This window comes from Crocuta crocuta, unplaced genomic scaffold (assembly GCF_008692635.1).
Source record: "Crocuta crocuta isolate KB4526 unplaced genomic scaffold, BGI_CrCroc_1.0 scaffold186, whole genome shotgun sequence".
Classification (NCBI taxonomy): Eukaryota; Metazoa; Chordata; class Mammalia; order Carnivora; family Hyaenidae; genus Crocuta; species Crocuta crocuta.
Window position 1 is genome coordinate 1,512,051 of NW_027551569.1, and position 18,850 is coordinate 1,530,900.

An 18,850-nucleotide genomic window follows, 5' to 3' on the forward strand; every position below is an offset into this window, starting at 1 on the left:
GGTGTTACTTCAGGGTAATTGTATTTTTCCTTTTCTAGCCTAAAATTATTTTTCATTAAAAAGATGGAAAAATACAAAATATTATTTTATGAATTTTTCTTCTCTGTGTGTATTAAACTTTATTTTCTGACAGTCCCTATGATAACCTTTACAGTGAATTTTTTTTTAACCTGATAGATTCTGAAAGAAAAGGATGAATTGAAAAGCCAGCTTTATGCAGCGTTACAACAGATAGAGAATCTTCGAAAGGAATTGAATGATGTCTTAACCAAGCGTGCCCTTCAAGAGGAGGAGCTTCACTGTAAGGAGCAGAAACTGAGTGATATTAAGGCTCAGCAAGCTGACCTTGAACTAGAAGTCAAGGATTCCCTGGACACTATCCATAGGCTAGAAAGTGAATTGAAGAAGCAGAATAAGGTTCAAAGCCAGATGAAAGCTGAGAAAGCTCACCTGGAAGCAGAAATCGCAGAGCTAAAGAAGAGCCAGGCCAAGGACAAAGCTCAACTTCTCGAGATGCAAGAGTCTGTCAAGGACTTGAGTGCCATCCGGGCCGATCTTGCCAATAAACTGGCTGAGGAACAGAGAGCCAGGAAAGAGGTGCTTAAGAACCTTGCGGACCTCAAGACGCAGGCAAAATCCAGAGATGAAGAAACAGCGACAATCGTTACACAGTTAAAGCTAGAGCGAGACGTTCACCAGAGGGAGCTGGAAGATCTCACATCGTCATTGCAGAGTGTGAAAACTAAACACGAGCAGAACATCCAGGAGCTGATGAAGCACTTCAAGAAGGAAAAGAGTGAGGCTGAGAATCATATTAGGACACTGAAGGTACCTGAGCTGAATTATCCTGATGATACTGAAGGAACTTTTCTGGTGGCTCATGAAGTTAATAAAGCATAAACTTTTAAAGATTATTCTGTATACCTAAGCACTGAAGGGAAGATAAAATTAACAGTAAAGAGGCTTATCTGTGCCTGTTCAGCCAGGTTGAAATGAGTTATAGCAGCCACCTGGGAGCGCCTATTTCAGAGCACTGAAACCCTTTAAAAAGAACATGTAGCTATTTTGGGAGTTCAGGAAAGGCAGAGGTGGCAGTAAGTCGGGGACCTGAAATGTGCCCTCATTCGACATTTGTGACCTCCCAAAATATAAAAGGCAAAGACTTGTCAAGGCCATAGAAGCTATAACCACAGTCCTTATTAGTATGGTAACTAAAGTGGATCAGCTTATGAGCTGTGTAAACCCAAGGCTTTTGAGATTTACCCCTTCTTTTCCAAATCAAAGTTGCCTGGATAAATGCTTAATTGAGATATCGAACTTGGGGAAATGTTTCTAGGGTCTAATGGTATAAGCATTATCCCCATGCAGGGGAGTTACTTCATAACATGATTGTCAGAAGTGTGATAATTTTATCCCATCTTCCTGCTTTAGTTTTTTTCCATAGTACTTATCATCATATGATACAGATTCCATATTATTTATTTTTTATTCTCCCTTTATTAGAATGAAAAGTCCAGGAGGACTGGGATTTGAGTCTGTTTCGTTTACAGCTGTATCTTCAGTGCCCAGAACACTTCCTGGAACATTGTAGTTATCTGTTGTATACGTGAATAAACAGACAAGGTTAATTATAATTTTTTCCAAAATTCCTTGAAATACAACTACGGTAATAATGCTTATGACGAAAAATGAAATTATAATGAAAATTGACAATTGTCGAATACTTTCAGCTATTTTATGAATTCTTCCCCAGTTCTAAATAGCTTACTGGCAATAGTGGATTTGGGGTTATTAATTGGGATGGGCAGAGCAGAATGGAGGCTGGGTGAATAGGTAAGAGGGCTTTACTATATTTCATTGAACCTAAGACACCATCAATTGCCAGATGCATCATTATTCTACTAAGAAAAAAAAATACGTGAAATACTATCAGCTGCAAGACAACTATCTCCCAAGATAGAGGTGGTAAAATGTGAGAGAATACGTCTTAATATTGATGAAGTATGGCATAACAGTCTGTCAGAGTTGATGAGGACATATAAAAGGAGAGTCAGAGTTATGGGGAAGAGCTAATCTTAAAGAAAATAAAATATATGTTGTATGTTGATTGATTGGCTCTTGACAATAATAATAATACCAGCTGACTTTTTTTTTTTAAATGCTCAGTTTGTGCCAGTCAAGACTGTAAGAAACTTACATATGTTAACCATTTAATACTCGTATTGTCCCTGCAGATTGTTTGCTATTTTTTCTCTAATGAGGAAACTGAGACATAGGAAGTTAATTGCTCAAGGTCTTACAGCTAAAAAGTAGTGGAGACAGAGTTTGAACCTAGGTAGTCAGGTACCTTTGTTCTTAACTACACTGCTGTACTGGAAAAGCTGTAGAATCGATGATGACTAGGTATAGAGTTGGGTGACTCGGTGGATAATGAGGCTATTTTTCAAGGCAGATTATACAGACAGAACAGATTTGGAGAGAACAGTGACAAATCCAGTTTTTTAGCATCTTGAGTTAGGTGGAAAGGACCTGAAGCCTAACCATGAAAGTCTAGGTAGAACAGTTTTTAGTGCATAATGGGTTAGACATTAAGGAGGAAATTGAGATTAAAGTTAAATATTTGGGATCCAGTAACATATTGGTGGTAGTTGAAATTATGGGATTTGGATGAGAGCGTATAGGGAGGAAAGAGAATGAAACTCTAGAATACCAATCTATAAGGGAAGTACTGAGAAAGAGGTTCTAGCAAATAAGAATAAAGGATTATACGAGAGGAGGGAACCAGAAGAGAATGGTATCTTGGAAACCTAGGCAGGGCATTTTAGGAAAAGTATAGTCAAGAGTATCAAATGTGGCAGACAGGTTAAAAGAACTAAAAACGTGTTCATTCCATTTGTCAGAGATTGGTGGAGAAGGTCCCTGAGGAATTGTGAGGGGGTTGGATCAAAACCGGGTAGATAGTATTCAACAGGAGACTAGGTGGTTTTCCCCATCCTTTTTTGGGGAGGTGCTTTGTGTTCATGTGTGGTGAGATCACAGTAAAGCTGTAAGAAATTACTTGTATGTGAAGAATATATACTTTAGAGATACGCTGCAGATATTCTGAACTTTATAGGCATTTTTAAATTTGAAAAACAGATATAGGAAGGGTGTTACTATCACTCTTCAATGTAGTACAAAAGCAACGAAAGAGCTTAAAAGGAGAACCAGAGATTGTGATACCACAGCACAGTTTATTTTATTTATTTTGTTTTATTTTATTTTAATTATTTTTAAATGTTTACTTATTTTAAGAGAGAGAGAGAAAGAAAATGCCAAGCAGACTCTGGGCTGTCAGCNTAATATAATTCTATACTTTTTATTTATTTATATTAATTAAAAGGAATTAATAGTCATCATAGGTGATTTAGTACAAGGAATTATGTATAGAAGGACTTTGGACAAGTAGCTCTATAAATATTATATTTCTTTGTCTTCTGGGTTCACCTTTATTACGTTTTTTGAGTCTAATAAGTGCTGATACATTACCCATATTTTTTCTCTGCACAGATTATATATTTTCCCCATCTAGAGCTACTCTTCTTATGCCTTTTAAACATTTTAAATTTAAATATTTTAATGAAATACTCTAGCTACTATTAATATTTGAAGGATATTGGGTTATCATTATGTGTTTCAACGATATTATGATTATGATTTCAACGATAATTTTTGTAGAGCCTTTTTTGGAATCAAAAGACCAAGGATTTGAACTCTTTACTTTTGCTACTTGCTGGCTTTTTGACCTTGGTCAAGTTACTTAACCTTTTTGCACCTCATCAATAAAATGGGACTAGTAATGTCTTTACCACAGGGTTTTTATGAGTATGACATCACTTTGTAAACCTTAGAGTGAAGTGTAAATGTAATAATAAAACCACAACAAGAAGTGAGTTCTTGGCCAACTTTAGGCATTAGTGTGCTCATAGATATTTTAAAATAAGCTCTCAGTGAGTGTAGGGGGAAAGCCTGATTTACAGGATTTGCCCGGTTTTAGTGTCGTATAAGTATATCATTTGATTTCAGGCTATGAAAGATCTCACCAGAGAGGGGCAGTGTCGGGAAGAGATGGGCTCCACTGGTTCTTAAGGCTCCCTGAGCCAGCTCCAGCTCGCCTTTGGCTTTAGGGGGAACCTTGTATACCTAAGAGTTTCATTAATCATAAATGGCAAAGCATTCTATTGAAACTTGAAATCATAATTGAGCAATTTTCCTGATGAGAGACTTTATTTTGTAGTTTTATTTTTGGGTTGTGAAAACAGGATTCCTCATTGAAATCAATTCTTTTGTTAATTTAAAATGGCATCTGGTCTTAGGTGAATTTTGTGAGGTGAATATAATATAGATTTTGTCGAAAGCTGACAAAACTTCTTTCAGGAAATTGATTCCAATGATCGAATTCCTACGTACCTGATTACACACTTACAATACACTTGGAAAAAGAAAAGAAACATATATTTTAGGAATTAATATATTTTAAGCAGATCATAGGTAGTTGCTTATTGGCTGTTGGTAACTGGTAGGCGTGACCAGTTAACATTGACAAGTGTACCCAGCTGGTTTTTAAAAATGATAAATGTACCTTTCTGAAGGCAGTGCGGCAGAGTAGTTGAAAGCATGGACATTAGAGAGGACTCCTAGGTTCAAATCCTGGCTCTTCAGTTACTCATCCCATATCCTGGGCCAAGTTATGAGTGTCTCTGGGCATCAGCTTCAAAAAAGGAGGCAGTAGAAGTAGTACCTCCCTGGTTTGGTTGCTGTGATGACCAAATGAGGGAAACCCATGTAGAGAGGTCTGAGAGCAGTGCAGTGCGTGACATATAGTAAGTGTTTACATTCTTGTTATTTTAAAATTCATTAAACATTTTAAATAATATTTATTTAAAATAACATTTAAAATGTTATTTTAAGTTTCATGTGCCTGGCAAATCTTTATGGAATCCCATATACGGAATAGATTATTCCTCCTTTTTTCTTAAACCTGATTCTGGTTATATTCCAGAAAAAGATCAAATCCCAGATACTTTCTTATGCCATTGGTACTGAAACAATCACTGGCAAACTCCTTTTCGCGTTAAATTATTTGTAGTTTCTTGGCTGTTACGATTCATAATCCTTTTAGCCTCAAAGGGTGGTATGGATAATGTTGTGGTACTGAAAATATATAATTCTTTCACACAACCCCGGGTTATAGATGACGAAACTGATCAGTCAGTACTGTGTGGTAGTATTTCCTTTTTGGGACACTTCTGTCATCACCCCTCAGCAGAGTTGATGTCCCCTCCCTGGGCTGGTACAGTGTCCGCCGCACTCCTCACTCATTGCTGTGGAATGGAGAGCTTAGGCCTCTGAGGCCTCTCCTCTCTCTTCACATTCATGATCTCTGCACCTAGTTGCGACCTTTCACTGAGGGAGTGCTTCGCGAGCACTGCGGAGTGATTGAATAAACGCAACGGGCATTTTCTTTGTGTGTATGTTTCCGTACAGCTGCATAGAGCAAAATCTTGAAGTTTTTACCCACTGCTAAAATGTGTAACTTTTTGGTGTACAGTTTGGCTGTGGCCAGTGGACTTTCTCTTCTTCTCTTCTTCTCAGGCAGAAAGCATAGAAGATAAGAACACGGCTAAAGTCCATCTTTGTCAGCTAGAGAAGTTGAAGTCGCAGTGTGACAGGCTGACAGAGGAATTAACCCAGAATGAACAGGAGAACAAAAAACTGAAGCTAAAATATCAGACTTTGAAGGACCAGCTAGAAGAAAAGGTAAAAATAGGAACAAATGCTCATTTTAAAGACGTACTCAAATTTCTTATAATATTTCTTCTTAGGCTACGTTTTATGTATTAATAAATAATTGTAGTCTTTCATGGGAAAGTTGTATTGGTGCCATAAAAAATGTTTATTAAAATGATAGATTACATTCTTTGAACCAACTCTTTACTACATTTGATGTTTAAGTTTCTTCTGGATCTTTTTTTTTTTTTAATGTTTTATTTCTAGGAGAGAGAGAGACAGCGTGAGCAGGGGAGGGTCAGAGAGAGAGGGAGTCACAGACTGAAACAGGCTCCAGGCTCCGAGCTGGCAGTCAGCACAGAGCCCGATGCGGGGCTTGAACCCACGAACCGCGAGATCATGACCTAAGTGAAAGTCGGACGCTTAACCGACTAAGCCACCCAGGCGCCCCAAGTTTCTTCTGGATCTTAAAGTAGTTCAGAGGCAAGGTAGCAAAGAAAGGAATTCTGGTTTTTTGAGGACGTGCTGCATGTCAGGCCCTTATGCCAGTTTATTTACATATTGTGCTTATTCAGTTCTCACAGCTCTGGGTTAGATTTTATTGATCCTTTTTAACCTATGAGGAAACGGAGGCTCAAAATAAAACCTATAATAGTCCAGTGCACGCTCTATGCTAGGCACTTTTAATGCTCATGGTAATTTTATGAGATAGATACTATTATGTTCAGTTTTGCAGTTTTAGAGATAGGAGCTTCAGAAGGTTGGTAACCTTGGGAACTCCGTAGCAGGCTTACTACTTTCCTCTCGGTAGATGTGTGAATTTATTTTGAGTATTTGCTGTGGATCAGGAATTGGGTAGAATACAAGGGACTTTTAGAGAGTCACTACTTTTGTGGCAAAAGTCAACTAAAAATGGAAGACAGGATATTTTTCTTCTACCAGCTTCCAAAAAGGATATGCAGTTGAGTGTGATAGAAGTCAAATGTAAATGAGGATGATCCTTGAAGTACTGATAGAAGACAGCATAAACTGGGCCAAATGAATCCTGTACTTAATACAAGTTACTAACATCTGTGAGGAAGGTGCTACCCTGGGTAGGGTATCATAAAATGCTTCGTAAACCTCCAGGATGAGACTGCTTTACTGATCTTCTTTTGTACTTTGCAAAATTCACTATATTATGTAATGTATAATACATAATATATATATATATGCATACTTATTTTTTTTTTTTTTTACCTTTCTAGTAAATGTTAAAAACAAGGAAATAAGGGGGCGCCTGGGTGGCTTAGTCGGTTAAGCGTCCAACTTTCGCTTAGGTCATGATCTCGCGGTTCGTGGGTTCGAGCCCCACATCGGGCTCTGTGCTGACTGCCAGCTCAGAGCCTGGAGCCTGTTTCAGTCTGTGACTCCCTCTCTCTCTGACCCTCCCCTTCTCGCGCTGTCTCTCTCTCTCTGTCTCCTAGAAATAAATAAAACATTCAATAAAATAAAATAAAATAAAATCAAGGAAATAAGATATAAGTTAGGCATTTATGATTAAATGTGCTAAGTTGCTAAATTTAAGCCTGCAATCTTGACAACCACTGCAGTTGAGTTCTTATGTTTTGTTTCTAGTGCATCCAGTGTTCACACATATTTACTGTATCTCTTGCCAGGGTGTAGTTGCTGTGGAGATAATGCGAAATTTCCAACTTTGCTAATTAAAATTCTAGTCAGAAGATGGTGTTAACATGTTTTATATTTATGTATTTACATTTAAGAAATAGTGGTTCAGATTTCATGTGTTGGAATATAAGTTTATCTTGCTCTGCTTAAATATTTCATCACTGATTCTGCCTGTGGTGTTCCAGATATATATGTATTCTCAGGCATTCAGATAAATGGAACGTTCACCTAAGGTCAGAGTTTTAAGACTTAATGACTGCATTCCATGGCTGTGTATTGAGCACCCAGTATGTGGCAGGCCTTGTGCTGGGGCCAGGATTGGATGTAGATAAGACACAGGTCTGCACCTGAAAGCTCATGGCTGGATTGTGAAAAACAAAATCCCTTTCAGTAGGTAAAACTATATGGTTTAGTCTTGACAGTGATTACTAATGCAGAGAAAAGAGATCTCTGGAGTCTAATCTGGTGAAATATCTTAAAGATACAATGGTCTTAAACACACCTACATAAATATATATAGCTTAAATGCTTGCTTTTCTTTAATACCCTTTTTGTGTGTGTGATTATATGCTTTTGATTGAGTTAGCTGTTTATGTTGACTCGCGCCTTAGTATATGGCTACATATGAATCAAAATTTTGTGGGGTGGGGGTGCTTGGGTGGCTCAGTTGTTTTGAGTGTCTGATTCTTTTTTTTTTGTTTGTTTAAATGTTTTATTTATTTCTGAGAGAGAGAGAGAGACACAGCGTGAGCAGGGGAGGGTCAGAGAGAGAGGGAGACACAGAATCCGAAACAGGCTCCAGGCTCTGAGCTGGCTGTCAGCCCAGAGCCCAATGCGCGGCTCAAACCCATGAACCGTGAGACCATGACCTGAGCCGAAGTTGGACGCTTAACCGACTGAGCCACCCAGGCGCCCCTTCAGTGTCTGATTCTTGTTTTTGGCTCAGGTCATGGTCTCCAGTTCGTGAGTTTGAGCACCCCATTGGGCTCTGCACTGACAGTGTGGAGCCTGCTTGGGATTCTCTCTCTCTCTCTCTCTCTCTCTCTCTCTTTTTCTCTCTCTCTCTCTTTCTCTCTCTCTCCCCCCACCTCAAAGTAAATTAAAAATATTTTTTTGTTAAGTTAAGCCGTCTTTAGGTAGGACTCTTCTCGTTGAAAGGTGATAATAGTGGCTATGGCAGAATGTTGAGTTGGAAATCATTTTCTAGCTGTATGGCTTTAGGCAAGTAGCTTAAAACTCAAAGCCTCAGGTTTATCATCTTTCAAAAGATAGAATTAAATGTGAAAATAATTCTATTATAGAATTAAATGGGACAGTGTATATAAAGTGCTTGTCAGAGTAACTGATATCTAATAAGCTATCAATTAGTAGATGCCATTATTTTGTTATTGTTGTGTTTCCGGATATTGGTGATTAGTGGTTCAACCAAGCAATCAACCAGTCAGCAACTATTGATTGACTGCTTGTGGTTAGACTAATAATGTGTTAGGCAGTGAGGGGCCAGGGAACTAGGAGTAAGAATTATGCAGAACTGTGCAGATTGAAAGTTTAGAACCAGACTGTGCTGATTCACTTGAGACAGATGGCCCAAAAAGGAGGCTCCCTCGTGAAAAGGCCAGGCAGTTCCATCAGCAAATGATACTGAAGGCATGTGTGTTATGCAAAACAATCAAGGGGACAGTTTTATAATTATGTTTTCTATTTGAGGACAGGAACCAAATCTTGATTGTTTTTCCATCCCCAGGATCAGGCATAGACCCAGATACACAGTAGGTAATTTATAAGTAAATTGTGAGTAAAGAGGTGTGTGTGTATACACACATACATGCTTACACATGTATATAACATATGGATAAAAATATGGATAACCTACAGGTGTATATATACATTGTGTGTGTGTGTGTGTGTGTGTGTGTGTGTGTGTGTGTGTGTGGTCAGACTGCAGAAAGTAAAAACAAGAAAACAAGATGAAAATACATTTTCAGTAAAAAAAAAAAAAAGGCTCTGTGACTTGTAGCCAAAAGATTACTATGTGAGCAGTGCAGTGAACTTGATAAATGGGGCCTTATGGATTGAAGGGGTTTCAAATGTGGTTTTGCTGTAATCAAAGGGGAAGTCTTTCTTTAAATTTTTTAAATGTTTTTTTAAATTTATTTATTATTGAGATAGAAACAGAGCACGAGTGGGGGAGGGGCAGAGAGAGGGAGACACAGAATCTGAAGCAGGCCCCACGCTCTGAGCTATTAGCACAGAGCCCAATGTGGGGCTTGAACCCACGAACTGTGAGATCATGACCTGAGCTGAAGTCAAGACACCTAACCGACTGAGCCACCCAGGTGCCCCGTCATAGGGAATGCCTTTCTTGTTTGCCTAACACAACGTTATTCTTGCATGCTCATCTTATGGGGCTAATATACACTTCCCCTCTTTTTTTTTTTTTTTTTTTGAAGTGTTTATTTTTGAGAGAGAACGAGCGAGTGTGAGCAGGGGAGGGCCAGAGAGGGCGGGTGGACAGAGGATCTGAAATGGGCTCCACACTGACTGTAGAGAGTCCAATGCAGGGCTTGAACTCATGAGCCGCAAAATCACGACCTGAGCCTAAGTCGGCCACTTAACCCACTGAGCCATCTTGGTGGGGCACACTTCCCTCTTTTTTAAATGTCTTGCTACGATTTTAACCACATACTTTAGGTCTTTGTTTCTTGTCATGTTCTTACTTGGTAAGCTAAGAAATGGTAAAATTGCATCAAAATTCATTTAAAGCATTAGCATCAGCAGCCTTAATCAGGTGATGAGGAGAAGATTGCTGTTAGTGTATATGCACAGAATAACTAACTTTAGCATATTTTCCTAGTGCATTCAGTGGTGATATGTGGTAATAAAATGCATTTTTTCTAGCATCTGATTTTACTTTAACATCAAATGTTATTTTTCAATTTTACATGACAAAGAGAACAAGTATTATGCAACCCACAGAATTTTTACATATGCATTTAAAACTTTATTATCAGCTTCTTAGAGGGAAAAAGCTCTCATGAAATGTTAGAGATAGAACTTTTCCCCATCTATAGTGTCATTGAAATTTATTATTCCTTTTGCTTAAAAATTTAAAGAAAAGCATTTGATTTCTTCTTTTGTTCTAAAAGGATCTTATTAATATTAATCTTTTTATTCTTCGGGCATTTACCTGGAAACTCATAATGTTGTTTATTTTATCAGAAATCTGTTTTTATTAGTTTCACTGAAATCTAAATCATCAAAAGAGTTCATGTATAATTAAGTCATTTTTGCTCAGCAGGTCAACATCAAAATTTATATACTATTTATAAGTATATAGTGTTTATATAGTGTTTTATCTATACAGACCTTTATCTGATCCAACTTAAAAAATTATTGAAGTATGAGTTTATTGATGATTGTTAATGGTCATCTTTGTGGAGCTTTTCAAGTAATTTGGTAGTGTAAGTATTAAACATTGTTTTTAATTTTGAACATATTTACATAATTTAGGCATAGCTCGTGTCTAAAAAATTAAGAGAATATTATTTTGTAGATTATCCTATTTATACTAGGTATATTATCTTGAACCTTATGTTTTAGAAGAATGGCTGTTTTATGGAAAAATATATAAAATATTTTAGGCAGATCTATTTATAAGCAATGGAAAAAATGGATAAAAAATGTTAGTAATGTTCTGAGATTGTTTTCCTATGTCCAATGAAGATCTAATGAAGACATTCCTTTTCAGGAATTAGGGAAATAACTATTTAATTGAGTATATTCATTTTTATAAATTCTGAAATTACAGGCTTAGAAAATATATTGTTCTTTATATAGGAACATTTAAAAATTATAAAACAGGGGCACCCAGGTGGCTCAGTTGGTTAAGTGTCCAACTTCGACTCAGGTCATGATCTTGCGGTTCGTGAGTTCAAACCTTGCATCAGGTTCTGTGCTGACAGCTCAGAGCCTCGAGCCTGCTTCAGATTCTGTGTCTTCCTTTCTCTCTGCCCCTCCCTTTCTCTTTCCCCCTCCCTCACTTGTGCTGTCTCCCTCTCTCTCTCTCTTTCTTGCTCTCTCAAAAATAAATAAACATTAATATAAAACAAATTTTCATCCTGGAAAATGAAGGGTACTTATAGGGAAGGTTTAAAAACTCACTTATAATCTCATCACCTAACTTTCTTACATTCATTTTTCGGTGAAATTCTTTCAGGGGTCTTTTCTACACGCATAGATACTTAGATCCCATTTGGGAATATTTGCCATGCACAACTTTGTGTTCTGAATTTGCACGTCATTGAACATTTTTCAAAATCAAGTTTATTTAACACCCAGTATTTTATCTGGTGGATGTGGTATTCTTTTGTTGTTGATTACAGTACAGTGTTTTTTTTCTATTTTAAAATTATAAATCAGTTAATATCTATCCAAATGATCTAGTATTTTCCATATTTGGATATTTCATTTGTATTTTTTACTGATTTAATTCTAAGCAGAATTATGCAAATATACTTCTTGCTACTGGATATTCAAACCTGGAGGAGAAAGGTATTTACTCTCTTCGTTTTGCTTTTCGCCTTTAATCCACTCCTAATGACAACCACATGTAGAACTTCCTCTGTTCCTGGAGATGCTGTCACATGGGTACACATACCGTGTGATTACAGCTAACCATGGCAACGTTGGAAGACTTTTCAGTAGTTTCTATTTTTCTGCCCCATAGAAACTATCTGTGTGCTAGATTTTGTTTTTAATAGCATTGTCTCAAATTTACAAGATCAGACTGGAATATTGTACAGAGGTGGTGTTTCCCAAAACATTTGGCATCAGCATAATTCTAAAGTATAAAAGAGCCTTAAACCATACCAAGCTCCCATTCTCCCCCCTTCTTTTATAGATGAGGCAGTTCTGGCCCAAGAGTTAATTGACTTTTCCAGGTGTTCTCAGCTGTCCCTTGGTAGAAATGGAACTAGGAATCAGGTTTACCAGTCCTATTTTTTCTATTGTATCAGAATCTGTAAGAGCCAGTATATAGATTAGGTAGGTTATTTGGGATGTTTTGCTATCTCTTATAATTCTTCCTTATGTCTGTAGTATACTGAATTCTCTTTAGAGGACTTTTTTTTTTTTCTTCCTGTTGTTCCTTCAGGAAATGAGAAACCTTGATGAAACAGTTTGGAGCCCCTTAAGGCCACAGATCGTGAGACATCCAAGGCAGTTCATAGGAACCTAAGTTGTTGAATAGATCAGGATTCATAGAAATGTGTTTTTGTTCCTTCCCATGAAATGCTTTATTCAAGTTATTTGTGAAGTGACACCTAGTATCATATTTTAAAGCTATGGTTATATTTTCTTATACAAAATGTGGATCTTTGAAAAATGGTAATTATAATTCTCATTTACAAAAGTAATTATGCCCATTTTTACAGATGGTGGAGACTGAGGTTGAGAGTATAATAGAGTGACTTGCCCAACATTGCATAGTTTGTGGTGGAATCAGGATATGGGTACAAATTCCTTTTATTTTTTCCCCTTATACACTGCCAGTAAAATGACTCACATTCGTATCTTTTCATTGACCTCATAGTGTTGAATTTAAATTTAGGGTTATTATATTCAACAGATTACCATATACTCTTTTATTTTTTTAGCTTGACACCAATTTTGGAAAAGGAGTCATCAGTGATTTTGTTAGAAAAATCAAATGAAAACCTGATATTGTGACATAAAGTATATCTGTGGCAAGAAAAGATGAATCAGTGTTGTTTAATTTTGTTTTTCAGTTCTAATTTGACCATCTGTTAAGAATTGCTACTATTCATGATGTGGAAAAATATATGATGGTCAGATGCCTATTCTTGAAAGTATTCACTATGTAAAATCACAATTCCATATTTTTTTACTAAAAACTCTTTTATTGTAGCAGGCACAGTTCTCTGATTTCAGTGGTGTGTGTGTGTGTGTGTGTGTGTTTTGTTTTGTTTTGTTTTTTCTTTCAGTATGAAAAGAAATAGAAGCAAATGATCTGTTGACTTCTTTCACTTACTTTAATGTTTATACTTTAGGCCATTTTTAGGCAGTCTTACTTTTTCTTTGGTGCTTCATCTTTTTTAAATTATGTAAGTAGAATAAAGCTGTAGCTACCACATATTAATTTGGAGGCAAATTTAAACCAGATACTCTAAATAACCACTGACTAAGATGTTATGAGTAATTTCCTGTGAGATTGCTATCATCTTCAAAAATAAAAAAAACAATGAAAATAATAAGATGGTCAAATTAAAGGTAAAATTGTAAATTTTGTATTTATCATTTATAAAATGATTTTAATTGAACTACTTTATAGTCATTAAGTCCAGAGTAGTCTTTGACTTTTACAGAGAATTGGCTGAAACATATGAGTGCTTACCATGGAAATACTATGCCAGATTTTAAGAAGCAAGTTTAAAATGCAAAGGTGACATGACTATGCATTGATTGGGGTGGGGGGCAGTTACACTTACAGCTGTGGCAGAGGATGGGGCCAGAAGTCAATGTTGTATAGAAGTACATTTGGTCACTACTTTCCAAAATGGAAAATAGCTGTGAAGACGCCATTTTCAAACTCTGTTCCATTGGCAGTGACTTTTCCGCTAACCATTTGCAATCAGTGAGGTTCACTTTAAATAAATGTAGTGAATGAAGTCAGAGTTTGCATCTTTATCATTCCTGATTTGCTTGTGATTGAGAGGCCTGTCATTTAATCCTTAATTCATTGAGTGGTTGATAACCACAGGGCTTGAGAAGAAAGTAGTCTTGTTGGACAATATCCTTTAAAATTCTGTACTATTAGTTTGATTTCATTTAATTTTGAAATTGTGAGCGATGCCCATAGTGTAGGAATTAGGCTAAATATTGGTACACATGGTTGTGGTCTGCAAAGCGAAGAGGAAGAGTTCTTTATTACGTCTGTTTCAGTGCTTTGTTGGAAGTTAAACTGGCCTAGCCTGCTTGCTTTGGTAGACCCTAAAAGGAAACATAAAATGAATGTCCAGGTTTGTTTTCATTGAGTTTTTTTTTTTAATCACAGTTTAAAATGACTCATTCTGTTTTGTCATTTAATGTTGAACAAGTAAATTTTAGGAACAAAAACAAAGAGAGGTACTCATTGCTTACGTAAGTTATGTTATTTAGAAATTTGTTTTTAAACTTTTCCCCCATATTCTTTCATGAGACTAAATGCATGCTTAAGCATCTTTTAAGAAATTAAAAAGAAAGAAGAAATCCTGATGGTTTTTAAAGACACTGTAAGCTTATAAACATTTCTCTGGTGATGAATGATACATTTTTTTTCTTTTGAAAAGTAAACAATGTTCGTTCCAAATGCATAATTTGAAACTCTAGTTGTTTGTTTCCTTGTCCATATTTTGTTTCAGAAATAGAAATGCATCAAAAGTGGCTGATTTTAAATAACTAACGCTATTGCTGTTTCCCGGCATTTGACTTAAGAGAAGTACGTAATGATTGCAAAATGGTCCTAAAACTTAATGAGTGCGTAAAATACCCTTCAGAGTTATTTTTGTTTCCAACTTTGAATATTAATTTCTAGGAATGTATCCAATACATATCCTGACACCTTTCTGATTATGCTGCCAATGATCTTGGTATTGCTCAATATTCTTCTAGAAAAAGATACTAAAAAGCCTGAGGCCAGAATAATTGCCTTAAGTGGGGTTAGAAGTTTAAATTTGAATTTCCATTTTTTTTGGTTTCCGTTTTATGGATAGCTTTCCTATGCCTGCCTAAGACTAGGCTATGGATTGGAAAGTCTTTCATACTTAAATTTTAATGTGCATCAAATCATATATCCAGTGTTCTAATTATGCCTTACTTTTTTCCTGTTAGCTTGACTGTTTTACTAACACTCTCAATTCTTATTCTTAGTGTACTATTAATCGTAACTTCTTCCTCTCCTTTGAAGGAAATAGTGTAAAGTATCTGCTTACAGAGGAGAAAAAAGAGTATACCTAACCCACAACATAAGAGCAATTTTATTTTAGGAAACCACCCTTCTAGTAGGAATTCTAATGCTCTTTTGCTTTTTAAATACATATAAAGAATCACCTCATTCTCTCACACATGGATCCATACTTAATTTGTCAGCAGATCTTATTGATTCTATCCTTAACATTCACTCTGCATCTGATCATTTCTTACCACCTGCAGTGTTCTCACTTTTGTGACATCACCTTGCCTTGCCGGTTACAATAACCTGTTATTGACAAGACAATTGCCTTCAATGAGTTTGCTAATTAACTTATTGCAAAAATAACTTACAGAAACACAAGAAGTTGCTTGAGTTCAAAAGTTCTGTTTTTTTTTTCATTATTGTACAGGTGGGGTCTTTTCTGCTTCACACGTAGAGAATACACAAATGCTCACAGGATGAATGGAACGTAAGAGAATATATATGTTTCAGAAAGATTTATCAATTGACTACTGTGTGAGACACTATTAGGTACTGGGATGTTTAAATAAAAAATAAGATCTCTAACCAATAGCAACTCAGTCTGTTGGGGAGACAGACATAAAAGACACACGAAGGAGTAAGAACTCTAGGGGAAGCTTGTGTAAAGTGCCTTGGGAGCATAGAATAGAGAAGGGGCAGACATTCCTATTATTCCTAAGAGCTCAAGTTGTCTGTTAGTGTTATATTATCCATGTGGGTGAGGAAGGAAGTTCTTGTTATTGCACTTCTATAACAAGTAGAAAATTCAGTTTAGGACCTTCCCTTGTCCTCTTTATTCCTGAGTAATGTTGGGTTCACTGAGGACAAAAGATATACATAGGTTCAATCCATGGAGACTTTAAAAAACTAATCGGAACTGTTGATTTTGGAAGTGTTGCTTCGTTTTTATTTTTTGCTTATTTTTTGATACCAATCTAAACATTTAATATATAGCCATACTTTGAATTTAAGAATTGCACTGTCATATAAAGATCTTGTATCTTTCAGAAATACGTTTGTAGAAAGTAGGTATGGTGTGGCCAAGACTTAATGTTTTGTTTATTTATTTTCTTGCTGTTGTGCAAGACAGATTGAACTGCAGTGTGGTAATTTTCCAGATTAAAGTCTTTTCAGATACCCTGTAATATCCATAGTAGATCCTTCTCTTTTAGTTGTGTTGAAGTTTCTGCCTTGGTTGGCATTTCATTGTAACTTAACTTCCTTGCAGCTGAGTCAACTCTGTTGGCATAAGTAATGTGAGGTTTCTTTAGAGAGTTAGATAAATGGCTTCCAGACAGATCCAATTTTTGTTCAGGATAGTTTCATAATTTGCCTTGTAATGCTAGCGTCCTGAATTTAAGGCTTAGGCATAACAGTTATCTTGACTTACGGAAATATTCTTTCTCAAAACTTCTTAGGTGATATGTGCTCGTCTACAGTTTCAACATGCCATGCTTCCGATAACTTTGAATTACATTATGTTAGCTTTAATTCCATCCTTTAATATAATTTGGTCTCTCTCTACCTCTTATCCTATCTCACCCCCACTGCTGATGTATTAAAGATGGTCTTGGGGCTGAAATATTGTCATACTTGCGTATTCAATTTAGTTTTCAGTGAAGGAGTAGCTTTAACTCTGTAATTAATGATTTATTTAGTCATGTGAGTGTGTTTTATTTGCTAAAATTTTTCTTTTAAAGTATGTGAAGAACTATGTTCATGTCCTGTAACAACCGTACTGGAAATAAAACGGCTTTTCCGGAACTCTTAAGACATTGAAGGAATCTCATAAATTTTTGCCAAGGATATAACATTTTGGACATGCTCTAGTTTTACTGAAGTTCTATTTCCATTAAGATTGTGTCTTGTTGTAATCTTTACAGCCTTTTGGAAAGTGAATGTTCTGAGTGTAAAGAGCATGTTGTAACATAAATACATAATTAGAGGAACATTTTTTATCCTTTGAATTTATAGGTCCATTGATCAAGCCAGTCAACATTTTGTGTGTGTGTGTGTGTGTTTGATGAGATTGTGAGCAGTATTATTTTTTACTTACTTTAGACACAAATGTTAACAGTGTAATCCTTTCCTGTCCTGAAATGGAAGCTTCATAAAATCTTTGCTATCTTGACAGTAGAACTGTACCTTGCTTAGTGTGTGATTAATGTGTACTTTTTGACTACAATCTGCCAAGAGCAGGTTTTATGTGTACACAGTGTACATATCCAGTATAGATGGATAGCCCCTAAAAGTTTAGGCTATAGATGGTGTTCTTTTTTCCTCTTTTTTTTTTTTTTGTGGTCTATTCTGAATTTTCCAATATGTCATGTATTTCATTTATACTAATGTCTCAGAAGTATTTTGTATATTCTTTCTACTTTAAGACTATATTAGTCCCCATATTACCTACTGATAGCTTTCCTGAATTTTTCACATTGGCTTTCTAAATTCCAATTTTAAGAACTCAACTTACCTGGCATTTTTTTAAATGTTTATTTATTTTTCAGAGAGAGAGAGAGAGCCTGCAAAAGCGAGTGCCAAGCAGGGAAGGGGCAGAAAAGGGGGAGGGGGGCATAGAATCCAAAGCAGTCTCCAGGCTCTGAGCCTTTAGGAGGGCTCAGACCCATGGACCATGAGATCCTGACCTGAGCTGAAGTCAGACGCTTAACTGTTTGAGTCACCCAGGTGCCTCTCAACTTACCTGACATTTTGATAGAGAGGATTTAGGGAGCCAGGAGACTCAGATTATGGACTATGGCATCTTTGATTTTAGTTGGATTATTTAGTCTTTCTGAACTTTGGTTTCCTCATTTGTATAATTAAGGATTGAATTTTTTCTCTAAGGTTCTTTCTCAAAATCAGGCATGATCTAGGATATCTTTCTTTTTGGATCATATAGACTACTATGTATAGTTAGCTTCATCTGTTTCTATCTCTTGAATCCTATCCTCCCACCCTCTCACAGAGAAGCTCCTTATATTCCCAAGACCCAGACATTTGTGTCCATTCATGCTGAAACATTGGATTTGGACTGTGTCTTCCATATTTCTAGAAGTCGAGTGCCCTATCCATTGTACCACAAAGTCACCTTTTTCATCCATATTTCTAAATAGGCTCTAAAATACCTTGTATTACCTCTAGTTCTGTAGATATACAGTAGCTTTTGGTTAATCTTGTTGTAGAGTTATTGCGCCTTCTGAATTCATTAGAGAACCAGGGAAGAGTCATAATCGTGCCTAAATAGTATCATCTCCTCTTTTTAATCCATATACCCTCAAATCAGACAAGATGATTGAATTAATGTCAGCCAGTTTCCCACTTGTCCCACAGAATTAGCCATGCTGTTCCATTTGTAGAGCTATTTTCTGAAGCCTGAAACTGGGACAAAAACTATTTCATTGGGTGCCCCAATTGGTATTCATA

General features: G+C 36.3%; 1 protein-coding gene across 11 annotated transcripts in view; it reads left to right on the forward strand.

Annotated features, from left to right (window-relative positions):
- CEP128 (centrosomal protein 128) overlaps positions 1 to 18,850 on the forward strand; it is a 402,179-nt gene that overhangs the window by 129,722 nt on the left and 253,607 nt on the right. For 10 of the 11 annotated variants that reach the window (XM_077750720.1, XM_077750716.1, XM_077750719.1 and 7 more), the window contains 2 exons: positions 178 to 828; positions 5,635 to 5,799. In XM_077750720.1, coding sequence (XP_077606846.1) covers positions 178 to 828; positions 5,635 to 5,799 — 816 coding nt within the window. The remainder of the gene's footprint in view (positions 1 to 177; positions 829 to 5,634; positions 5,800 to 18,850) is intronic. The other variant, XM_077750724.1, reaches the window with a different exon arrangement.